This window comes from Halichoeres trimaculatus, unplaced genomic scaffold, assembly GCF_033239565.1.
Source record: "Halichoeres trimaculatus isolate MK-OKI-2021-1 unplaced genomic scaffold, fHalTri1.1 fHalTri1_scaffold_9, whole genome shotgun sequence".
Taxonomy (NCBI): domain Eukaryota; kingdom Metazoa; phylum Chordata; class Actinopteri; order Labriformes; family Labridae; genus Halichoeres; species Halichoeres trimaculatus.
In genome coordinates this window covers 4156732-4169132 of record NW_027437188.1, presented here as the reverse complement: position 1 = coordinate 4169132, position 12401 = coordinate 4156732, and the positions used below count along the sequence as shown (strand labels likewise).

The 12401-nt window shown below is 38.4% G+C and overlaps 1 protein-coding gene across 1 annotated transcript; it reads left to right on the top strand.

The window, feature by feature from the left end:
- The first annotated feature begins 2865 nt into the window (after positions 1 to 2865).
- smtla (somatolactin alpha) lies at positions 2866 to 12147 on the top strand. The gene is made up of 5 exons (XM_074679757.1): positions 2866 to 2891; positions 3060 to 3250; positions 4664 to 4777; positions 9288 to 9467; positions 11236 to 12147. The coding sequence occupies exons 1-5, from the start codon at positions 2876 to 2878 to the stop codon at positions 11428 to 11430; spliced, it is 696 nt and encodes a 231-aa protein (XP_074535858.1). The 5' UTR covers positions 2866 to 2875; the 3' UTR covers positions 11431 to 12147.
- The last annotated feature ends 254 nt before the right edge of the window (positions 12148 to 12401 follow it).

The window sequence follows — 12401 nt, the reverse complement described above, 5'->3', positions numbered from 1 at the left end:
TGGCTGTGCCGGAGAGCTACAAAAACGCAAACTCTGCAGAGCAGGTTGTACTCAACGGGAAATCAGACACTAAAAACGATCAGACTATCTAGTCATTTCAAAATATACCAAAGCTCCATGTTCTGGCTCCTGATCAAACATCTCATCCTTGTTTATTGAAAGTACATCGCTGGCACAGGGGCAGAAGTCATCAGCAGGTCAGATCCAGAGAAAATATGACATTTTGGATAAGGAAAGGTTAATGTTGGAAGTGGAAAACTTCATCATTCTATAAGGACACCAACAGAAAGAAGAAGGCATGGACTGCACAAGTTTTGTAAGGTGAATTTAACATGCTGATTAATCACCTTGCAAGTTCATTGGCATGAGTGGGATTCCTGCAGAAACATGTGGTCCTCCTGTAATCCTATGACCTCAGGTGTCCAGTTGCTATGGACGCTGCCTTACACTGTGCTGCAGAGACGCATTCAGTATGAATTGGGGCGCACCCAAAACCTGCGGCGTGAGTGCTGTATAGCACAGCACTCACGCTTTATGTGCGAATTAGGGGTTATTGGACATAGATCTTACATTCCCCATAACAATGGATGGAAGAACAGGTCAATGTTGTCTCTTCTTAGCTCACACTACAGCACCAGCACATCATTCTTGCCTCCTTCTCCACAGCTCGCAGAGAACACCAGGCCCAGCACCGGTTAGCGTCAACATGCTAACGGGCGAGATCTTCTGTGTAAACAATGCAACAATGGTTACACGTAGGATCTTTGGACACACAGAAAAAAAGGAAAAACACCATTGCAAATGCAACTAGTTCGGTGTCAGTGGTGAAAAACAACAACTAAGAGAGAGATAACAGGCAGGCACTCGGGCGGCGCCTAGCTAAAGTCTAGAAAAGCACCACAAATTCTGAATTTTGTAACTTCTGTTCAGACAAAACTCATCAAATAAGATTTTGGTGATGTTGACAAGGAACTGCATGTTAAGATTACGCCATGATGGTCACAGACTAGTTCACTTTAAAAATTAAACATGACAAAACTTCAGGCATGGAGAGGAATCAACTTTGACAATCTGGCATGTTCTCTGTCATGCAGCACAGAAACAAGAAAAGGAATATGGGTTAAAACTCCCACACTTGTCTTATAACACTTAGCTCCTTGTGAAGAACTGCTAGCATTCACTGCCATGCTCAGCTGATGATACCTCCCATCCGGCTCCGGTCATTGTTTATTGCAGGTATTCTGTTGGGGGCAGTTCGACCAGAAGATCCTGGATTGTGGGGACCAAACTAGGGATACGTCTTTGGCACAACACACTAGGTGATTATTTGAATCAGGTGAAATCCCTCTGATTACCAAAGGTGGCAAAACAAGCCCTGAATCTTGCTTTAACTTGTCTAGTGAGTTTCCAGCTTATGTTGAGGCGAGGAGATCATTGCCCTGCACTAACATGGAAACAGATGAAACGATATTAAAGGCACTGAGTGTTCCCAGAGATATATTTGGAAGTTTAGTAAAAGCTGAATATTTGGTACCTAAAGTACCACCAGGAAGAAAAAGCTTTCAACTGATTTTTCCAGATGCAACCAGTCGGGAGATGGGATCAAACAAAAATAGATAAATAAATGAAAAAAACTACAGATTGCAGAAGAGACACAGTAAGACTTGGAAAGTAAGGCACATACCAACCACTGAAGGTCTACATGGTCAAACTCCAGAATGCACACCATTACCATCTCGCATACATTAGGAGAAACCTGACTTGACCCTCACAGAAGATCTGTGGCTTGATCTGAAGAACATGACTGCAGCATGCAAACCTAAGAACATTGGTGAACTGTGGGCCATTTCCCATGAGGGATAAGCTGAGATTCTCCAGGAATCCTGCCGGGGGCTGGTGTCAGTCTATACATTATGTTTGCAGCAGGTCATAAAAGCAAACGTGTGTTCTGCATTTAATAAAGACAAAACACAAATATAGGCTGTGTTGGAATTGAAATTTGATTTGACTTTGGAGAAATGGATGCCCTGCTGAACTAAATTGCTTGAACCAGAACTTTTGGACACCACGCTTTGAAATACATTTAAGTTTTAGAATCTTTCTTTTTTTCTTTTTCTTTTTTTATCTTTTCTTTTTTTTATTGCTTGGTCTTTGGGAGGGCATGCATATGGATTGTTTTTTTTTCTTTTCTTTTTTGCAAGCTTTTTAACATTTTTGTGCAGAAGATGATTGAGGCCACTTAAAAAATACTTTTTTATCACTATTTTATTTTCTCAAAAAAAAAAGAGAGAGAGAGAGAGATTTCTGAGATTTAAGTCAGAATTCTGACTTTTTTCTAAAAAAAAAAAAAAAGATTAAAAAAAAATGAAATAAAAACTTTTTAATTTTTTTTTTTTAGTGGCCCTAACCCTCTTTTGTATTTTGTCTTTGTGCTTAAACTGTTTTTGTTTTTTTTTGTTTTTTTAATCAATTTTATTATTACTTTTTCGATGTCTGTAAAGTGATTGAATAAATCTGGCCACAGATTTTTCTTTCCTACAGAAAAACTGCATACATGTACTTTTGACATGATGCAAGTTTTGACCTGTCTGACAATGTCACATCTTCATCTCCACAAAGGGTGTCACATTTAAATCCAAGCTAGCTCTTTTTTGAATGGAAACGACCACCTGTCTCAAGGCTACTGTGATAAACAAGAGAATATAAAGGTTAAAACCCACACCTGAAAAACACAGTATCTTGTGACAAGAGCCCACGTGAAGTGAAGAACCTGCGTAAGCCCAAAATGACCTTTTGGTGTTATTCATGGCCTTGTTGGAGTATAAGACTAGCCAGCACGATGGAGGAAGAAGGACGAGCTGACGTGAACTGACTGATGTGCATGATGGCAGGTAAAGCACCACAAAACAGGACACATAATTCAATAAACTGTAATGACAGATATTATTGGTTTCTAAGTTTATCTGTAAGTTTGATTTAAGCTACTCTAAATAAGAGAAATGTGATTTTTGTGCTGAGACATCTTTTACATCTGTGTGATTTTTCTCTTATAATTTCAGTCCTACAGCATGGTGTGTGGGCTTTGTTGCTCTGGCCCTATCTGCTCACCGGCAGCTTCCCTCTGGACTGCAGAGAAGATCACGGTGGTTTCTCCCGCTGCCCCTCCATCTCTCAAGAGAAACTCCTAGACCGGGTCATCCAGCACGCTGAGCTTATCTACCGCGTTTCAGAAGAATCATGCTCTTTATTTGTGAGTACCACTGACCCTGACTCCCAGGATGTATACATGCACTTCTGTGTTATATGAGAAGACTCATCTGAACAGCCAGGGGAGAAACAAAATCCCTCCTCACAGCGAGCAGCACAGGAAAATACAAATTATATTGATTGTGCTTTGAAAGGTGGGATTCAACTGAAAAACACTTGAAGAAAGTCCATTAGCTACAGGGGTAATATTCTTATCTGCTAATGTTGGTCAGAGTTCACTTTTAAGATGTGGAATCAGCATTAGGGAAGCGCTGCCGTGGAAACGCAGCCTCAGGCAAAGGCTTCAGTGGCAATGATGCAGGATTTTGCGTTTAAGAAGCTCTTATATTGCTTTTTATATTGAACTAAAACAACGATCTTGTTATAAAACTGAGTCATTGAGAAAGCAATGAAAGTCTTTTGTTTCCCTCTGCATCAAAGTTATAAAAAGCACTTAAAGAGGCATTTCTCATCACTTATAGGCTTGGTAGAGAGACCAAGATTTTCCTGGATAAATAACATTTTATTATTGAATCGTGCATGCAATCTATCCCCAACTTGGAATGAGTTTCACAATGAGAGTGTAGAGGACTTTTTGTTGGCTTTACTTACAGTATACTTGGACCAAAAGCACCGCCGCTTTCTGTTAGATACTTTGTGTTATTTGCTTTTGATTCCAACATGATCATCGCCTCACTGCCGGGCTTCAAAGTAATCTTCTATCTCTCTGCTGAGGCAAAGATGTTTTATTGAAGAAGCAGTCCTACACTGGAGTAATATGAAAGTGATAATGATATTCTGCAGCAGTGAGTGCACAGGTTTTTGCAGCCTGTTGAATCCTCTTCAGTCCTGCTGCTGCGGATCCAAAATGGTCTTTGAAATGTGATGATGTAGGGCTTGTTACTGAAGAGACGCTGCATGGGGTCTACAGACGAGAACATAGTGGAGAACAAAATGTGTTTCTGCCATGTCTCCTGCGGCCTAGATCGGAGAAGTTTTTGTGACTTGGTGTTTCTATAATTGTGATGTGCTCTGATTCCATACCCATAGGTATTGAAGGGTTTCACTGGGTTAGAAAAACCCACTACTCACTTATTTTTTTAAGGGTTAGGGCTGAGCGTTAAAGTTGATGAGTGAAACACAGTCAGTTGTATATTTCATGAAGCTCTGGCCAGCATTACGATTCTTAGACAGTTCAGTTATGAAATAAAAAGCTAAAAATAGATGGAAACGTTTCATCATTCTGGTCCAGTTTTGAGGTTAGATAGTATGCTTTTTGTTTCCTTTAAAAAATTCTGAAAGCAGTCTTACTCCAGCTCTTGTTTGCATGTTTTTGTACATGTAAGCCTCACTAGCCACTGTGTTTGTATATTTTACATGTTTCCTCTCCTTTTCCTCATGCTTTCATACACTGTAGGAGGAGATGTTTGTTCCATTCCCGTTGCAGCTCCAGAGAAACCAAGCAGGCTATGCATGCATCACCAAAGCCTTACCCATCCCCAGCTCCAAAAGTGAAATCCAGCAGATATCTGTGAGTACATGGCAGCTGTAATCACCACAGATTCCTTATGTTTCTTCGTCACTGCCTTGCTAAGATGAGTCCCAGCATTTTTGTGCCCTCTGCTTTTTTGTCATTTCATGTTTACAGTTTTACTGTCCCTTTGTGTGTGTTACAATGTGTCTGTGTCTGACTTTGGTTGTTATTTTGTGCATTTGGGAAATAGCTACTGCTTCCACACAAATATGTTTCTGCTCAAGGAATCTGTCCTTATAAAACATTTCCTTACCTTCTGCTAAATGAAGGATTGTTTGCCTTAGCTATTATGAAGTTTAATTAAATCTAAGCAAGTTGAAATAATAATAATAATAATAATAATAATAATAATAATAATAATAATAATAATAATAATAATAATAATAATAATAATAATAATCAGATTTATTATTATTATGATTATTATTATGATAATTATTATGATTATTTTATTTTATTTTATTTTATTTTATTATATATATATATATATATATATATATATATATATATATATATATATATATATATATATATATATATATATATATAATTTTTTTTTTTTTTAATTTTATCTTATTTTATTTTATTTACAAAGCACCTTTCATACCACTCAAAGTCACATTACAAATAATTAAATACAGTTAAGAAGAAACAACACAACTAAACTACAAGGTTACATCAAGTTAAAATGAACCAGTGAGATTAGAAAATGCAGGTTGAAACAGATGAATTTAGAGTGTTTTTGTCTTATTTTCAGTAAAAACTGTCTTATTTTACTTGATATAAGCCACATTCAACTGAAAAGTCCAGAAACATGTCTTACTTTGGCCTGTGGAATAGCCTGGCGCAGGACCTGAGGGCTGCAGAGACCATTCATATTTTATAGAAGCAAGCTTAAGAACAACTTATTTAATTTGGCTTTCAATTAATGTCTTCTTTTTATTTTACTAGTGTTTTAAATGTTATATATATTTAGGAAATCTACCTTATACATTTATTAATTAAAATATTCATTTTATATTTTAGCCTTTTTTTAAAGATCTATTTTCTTAGCCTGTGTAGTTTTATGTTTTTGTTTTATGTTTTTATTCTATATCTCTAGTGTTTCCTCTGCACTGTGAGTGGTTGTGGCTGGGATATCTCTGCCTTGTGGTGAACATCAGCTTGGGCAGGTAGGGGTCTGCAGCAGTGCTTAGCTGCCGTGAACCCCTAGTTGACCTGCAGCAAGGTGGGCACCCAGTAGGGCTGCATCTAACGATTATTTTCATAATCGACTAATCGGGTGATTATTTAAATGATTAATCGATGAATCGGATAATGACACATTTATGCACTTTTCTTTACAATTAAGCATAAAATTGTTTTTGGTATTTTCTATACAACAATAAAGACCATAAAAAGCATTTTTTTCCTTCAGTAATATTTTATTACAGCTTTCTCTTTCGTGGAAGTAGTGCTGAATCTGCAAATATAATTCGCCACTGACTCTTCTTCTGTAAACAAACACATTTAATAACAGGGCTGCTTTTGTACATAGGCATCCATGGCACCTTTACTTTTCTTGTGACTGCATAAATGTGATGAAAAGAAAGTGTTCAGCTAATTTCTTATACGTCTAATACAAACACATATACAGGGCCGGCCCTAGCTCAGAAGGCGCCCTGGGCGAAAAACAAAAACACGCCACCCCCCACCCCCCGCCCTCCGCTGCAAGCACGCAAACATACATTCAATAAAATAAATACATAATAAATTGTGAAGATAAACATATATACATTCTTTATTACTTCAATGCGCACTAAAACTTTACAAACAAAACTTTTGTGAAATAAAATCAATACAGCAAATCTTAAAACTTTTAAAAACAGTGCAATTAGCAAAAAATGCACATCATTGGAATATTAAGAACCATTATAAAAATAAATAAAAATAAATAACACTTCCAAGTTTAGTGCAAAAGCCCCTGGGGGAAAAAGTGCAATTCCAAAAATCTCTCTCTCTCTATGACAAGATGGTAACATCCCACTTCTTGTCATTAAAATAATCAACAAATTAATACAACCAAGGCAAACCGTACTGGAAAGAGAACTAAACTACCCATGAGCCCTAGCGCGTGCATACTGCCGTAAAGGTACAGATCTGCGGGTCACGTGCATTTGTTTTGTAGGTGAATCACAGAAGCCAGGACTTCACTCAAAAGTATTCTTCTGTCTTCAGGGGCTGTTTTCAGGATGGATAGCGAAGAGGTAATTTATTTAATTTTGACTAAATGACGATGTTCAAAATTTCTAAGTTCAACTGGTTTTATTACCGTGAAGTCGCCCCTGCGCTCGTCCTGTTGAAGCGATGAAGTGAGTAAAAGTAAAGACAACCACGAGCTGACGATATCACACACTTGAAATAGGTCTAAACAAAACTACATACTGGTACGTTCTCAAGAATACTGTAAACAGATGGTAAACAATCAACAAGTACTTACAAGTCCAGCAATAAAAGGGCCAAGTCGGCATCGGTCAGACATCCCTCCTCATCTTTTGTTTCACGCCAGCAAATGAACACCAAACCAATGTTTATTCGCACCCCCACCAGCAGATGGCGCCCTAGATGGCCGCCTGGGTCGCCTATGCCAAGGGCCGGCCCTGCACATATACAAACACACAAACACACGCTCATAGTATTTCCACCCCAGACCGGATCAGCAACATGCCAAGTGAGGAAACCCAGTTTACCGCAGAGAAAAATATGGTAGAGAGTAGTTAGTTAAAACTCTTAAAAGCTAAGACTTCAGGTTACCAGCATGCAGGAAGGCTAAAGCTAACTTGCCGAGGGGGGGGCTTCCCCCGTCTCCAACACACAGACATGCTTTCTGAGTAAGTGCTCTTTCAAAGAGGTCATGCTCTCATGCACATGCGCACCTCTCACAGTAGCCTACAGCAAGAGAGCAGGCTCATCTTCTCTGAACTAACATTCTGCAAGCTACAATTTCATGCACCAAAACACCCGCTATTAGTTGCAGATGAAAATCGTTTATGAGATTAGTTACCAACCAATTTAATCATTGATTTTAATAGATTCACGTAAAATCAAAAGGTACCAAGTTTAGGTACCTAAATGCATACTTGTGACTGTGAGAGAGTGGAAGGGTAGCCGATTTTCCATGCTGGACATGAACACAACATTGCAAGGTTATTTAATGAAGAATGCATATGTGCAGTAAAAAAAAATATATTTTATTACTAAACAAATTGGTATTTTTCACCACAGAAACACAAAAAAGTACCGAAAATTGGTACCCCTGAGTACCGGTACCGATCGCCAGGTACCGGGCATTGGTACCGAATCGTTTCAAATGTGAAAGGTACCCATCCCTAGTCTTAATACAAGAAACTTTAATCTTAGCCCATGTTATTCTGTTATTATTATTATTAGTAGTAGTAGTAATAGAAGTAGTAGCAGAAGTTGTAGTATATCCTTTTTCAACAAACAATTCAGATTCTATTTTTTTCTTTGGATAACTTAAAACAAGACAATTCCCAGGGCTGCTCTGGTTAATGTGACTCATATTAAGTTATAAAAGACATTCTTTTACTCAAAATAAAACAAAATCACTTGATTATTTTTTGTTTTTCAGTGAATACCTGTCAGTCCAACTTTTTAACCCTCTGTACTTTCCAATCTATTTTTTCTACTCTGTTGCCGTTGATGTTTTTACCTCTGTCCAGCCTCGAAGGCCAAACGCCTGCTGCATCAGGGGTGTTGAAACATGATGAAGTCTCCAAAATAAAATCCAGTGAAGGGTGATTTAGCAAAACCGAACTGTAATCTTGTTAATGGGAAGTTCGACAGTAATCCACTTTCAATTTACTGAGGCCAAGCATATATTGCAAAAGCAATTTCTTTGAGGTCTTGTTTTTAACAATATTAAAAGTGCTTGTTGAAGGTTCTATCATAATATTTAATGTGTTCTATGTAACTGCAAATACTGCAAGGCTCCTCTCTCTGTTCGTGATTTATCCTCTGCCCTTTCTGTTGAAATGTTGCCTGCTCTGCAGTTTAATGGCCATTTGTACGCTGGTCATTTGCAGTTTCTCCGCTTAGGGGATTTTTAAGCAGGCTCAACTGCCTCACCCACGACATTTCATCCTACTTTACTCGCCGTATGTTTTGTAGCTGATGAGCCTCCTTGATCAAAAGGCATGCTGTTATTAGTTTTTTCTTTTTTTCTTTTTTGGTCTGAACTTCAGTCTGTTCTACTCTTTGATGGCTTCTGTTCATTACGGACTTGAAAATCTGAGGGGAAAACTGCAGCTCTTCAGAACAGACACAGACTGAATGTCCCATAAAAACACCAGCAGAGCAGAACCGCCTCTGCTGTAATTGTGTATCTTGTTTACAGTTTTTTCTTAATCTTCTTTGATGTTTCTAACTTGAAGAATCAGCATTTTATGTCCATGTAGTGTCTGTGCTTTTATTTCAATAATACACTAAATGTTATCAACATGTGTAGGACAAATGGCTGCTCCACTCTGTGCTGATGCTGGTCCAGTCCTGGATCGAACCTTTGGTCTACCTGCAGGCCACACTGGATCGATATGATGGTGCTCCAGACATGCTGCTCAACAAAACCAAGTGGGTGTCAGAAAAACTGATCAGTCTGGAGCAAGGGGTGGTGGTTCTCATCAAAAAGGTGGGTCACATTCTCATCAAAAAGGTGGGTCACATTCATTCACTGTATATTTACCCAATTTCCTTTCATTTTGAGTCAAAAACCTGAAAATCTACCTCAATATACAGAGGGGCTGTTTACACAACAATGGTTTTAGGGTGAAACGCAAAAGTTTTGCTGCATTTTGGCCTCAGGTCTACATGAAAACAGAGTTTTAGCCGACCTAAAACAAAACAAAACAAAACTTTTGAACATGGCCTCCAGAGTGAATTTTTCCCAAACACTCCAGCGGCTGTTGCTGCGTTAACAATAAGCTGGTGTTTTTAGTGGAAACACTGATGTCAAGCTCCGCTTCTCGCAAGCGCATACAACAGTCCAACAGTACCATTGGTAGGATCGTCGTGGTCTACTGTAGTGTTCTTGTGCTGCTCAATGTGCTGAATCCACTGACTGTCTTTCAACAAAATGAGCATTTGTTGCTCCACTTCTGCTCTTAGCATTCACCATTACACCAGGTGATCGGACCAACTCTACTTCGGTGGTGATCTACCAAAAGCTGCTTCTGGAAAAGACAGTTATAGTGCCACCTACAGACTTACAACAGAGTTTTCAGTCCCTCAATGTTTCTGTGTAAACACAGTTTTTTTCACTGCATTTTGGCATTTTTGGATGAAAAGTCATGTAAATGGGGCCTAACATGTTGTTCTAATTGGGCCAAAGGTATAGAGGCACTACCTAAACTAAATTCTAACCAAAGACAATTTTAACTAACTACGAAATGATCCCTACTGCAGAACAGATACCTATGGACTCCTGTGTTTGTGTTTGTTATATTGACTGTGCATTTTTACCCATACTGCTTATGTGAAAAGCTGCAGGAGCCCAAACTGTCAACAGAGTCAACTCTTAACATCAACATCAAACTCTGAAAAATTAACTCTGAGGCTCTTGTAAGTTAATCAGTATGTCAACAACTGCATTAATAGACTAGACTAGACTAGACTAGAATAGAATAGATTAGAATAGAATAGAATAGAATAGAATAGAATAGAATAGAATAGAATGTACTTTATTATTACCTAAAAAGAAAATTCAGAGTCACAGCAGCTAGACAAGTAAGTATATAGTCCAAAAAATCAAGAATATACAAATAGAATGATGTAATAAGTATCAACTAGAAAAAAAAAAAAAAAGCATTAGAGATGGCAGCTTGTCCATCATTCTCCAGTCAGCCTCCACCTCTCTAGGGTCCAGGACTGGGCTGGAATTCCAATGTTAGCTCTGTTAGCTATCTTATTGAAGATGGATCTTACATTGCCAGCAACTGTGGATGGAATGACAGGTCCATATCATCACTTCTTAGCTCGCACTGCAGCACCAGCCTGTTGTCCCCGCCTCCTTCTCGTTAGCCTGCAGGGAACATTGGGCCTAGCACTGGTTAGCAATGACATGCTACTGGCTGCTTGCAGCTGAAATTCTGAGTAAACAATACAACCATGGTTACACGTGGGTTCTCCAGACACATATAGGAACAAATGAAGTAAAATAAAACATTGCAAACACAAACAGTTTGGTGCTAACAGCTGACAAATGAGACATAAAAAGTCACGACAGGTTCCAAATACAAAGAGAAGAAAAAAGAGCCGAAAAAAAGAAAAACTTGAGATAGCTGTCGCTCTATTCATGTTTTAAACAGTCAACAGAAATATTTCAGCTCTTGAATACTGTAGTAGATCATTTATCCCACTATATTGATATTCCTGTTGTGTGTCAAAATGTATCTTTGCAGATGTTGAATGAGGGAATGACAACCACAGCCTACAGTGATCCAGGCCTCCTCCAGTACGATGTGCAGCCAGAGATGCTGGAATCAGTTATGAGAGACTACACTTTACTCAGCTGCTTCAAGAAGGACGCTCATAAAATGGAGATTTTGCTCAAGCTTCTGAAGTGTCGACAAACTGACACATACAACTGTGCATAAGACATGAAGCCCAGCTTTTAAATAATACAGTGTTAAGCCTTAAATGAATTCCTGAGGTTGGTAGCGGTCCGCTTATAGATATGACCATGCCTTGGGCGATTCAGCCTTGCTTGCGATGCAGCACATTCGTTATTGATTGTTTTGGAACACCTTCACACAAAACTAAGTAGGTGTAATGCTGTGCCCTTTCTTCAACACACTGCATTTTAAATTCTCCTGCTCAGTTGTTATTTTAACCTGGCAAAGGCAACAGAGGGCAAAACTCCCAAAAGATTATTTGTGTGTCGAGCTGTCAAAAAAATCTGCATATCCTGCCATTGATTTCCATTTCCTTTGTTCTTAGCTGGAGTTTGTATTCCTCCCTGGCTCTAGCAGTGTTTTGATTATTCCACCAGCCCCCAGAGTATTCAGTGAGACTCCCTTTTTAAATGGAGTTGGTTTCACTTCTGCATTAGTGAAATGAAACACTTTCACCGGAGACGGGAGTCAAACAGAGAGCAATCGCTACTTTAAAAAAAAAACACATTTTGATTGGTGAAGGGAAGTGTGAGAGGGACGGAGATAGGGAACAAATAACAGCCGAAATAATTCCAGTTTTTGGTTTGACACAGGTTTGCGTTTTATGAGTGCTCATGAAAGAATCATGAATATTATTAAGCCTTAATGTTTCTCGTTGCAAATGAATGTAATGAAAGAAGTTTATTATTCTGTTTTAATGATCAGGGGATGAAACATTCAATTTTTAATTATTTGCTCTTATTAATTTATCATGCAGGATGCAAATTACACTTTTCTGTGCCCTCATGTGTAAATAGAATGAGCCAATGTCATGTGAAAACTTTCTGCTGTTGATTTAGGGCGCTAACAAAGCAATTGTTAAAAAATAAAATAAAAATAAATTTATATTTGTTGTAATATTCATGCCCCCCTTTTTTGAGTGAATAAGTGAAGTGAGTTTGTTAGTGGTGACT

Coding starts and splice junctions, on each gene's coding strand:
- smtla (XM_074679757.1), top strand. Junction 3,251..4,663: donor AAGAATCATGCTCTTTATTT/GTGAGTACCACT, acceptor CATACACTGTAG/GAGGAGATGTTTGTTCCATT. Junction 9,468..11,235: donor TGGTGGTTCTCATCAAAAAG/GTGGGTCACATT, acceptor GTATCTTTGCAG/ATGTTGAATGAGGGAATGAC.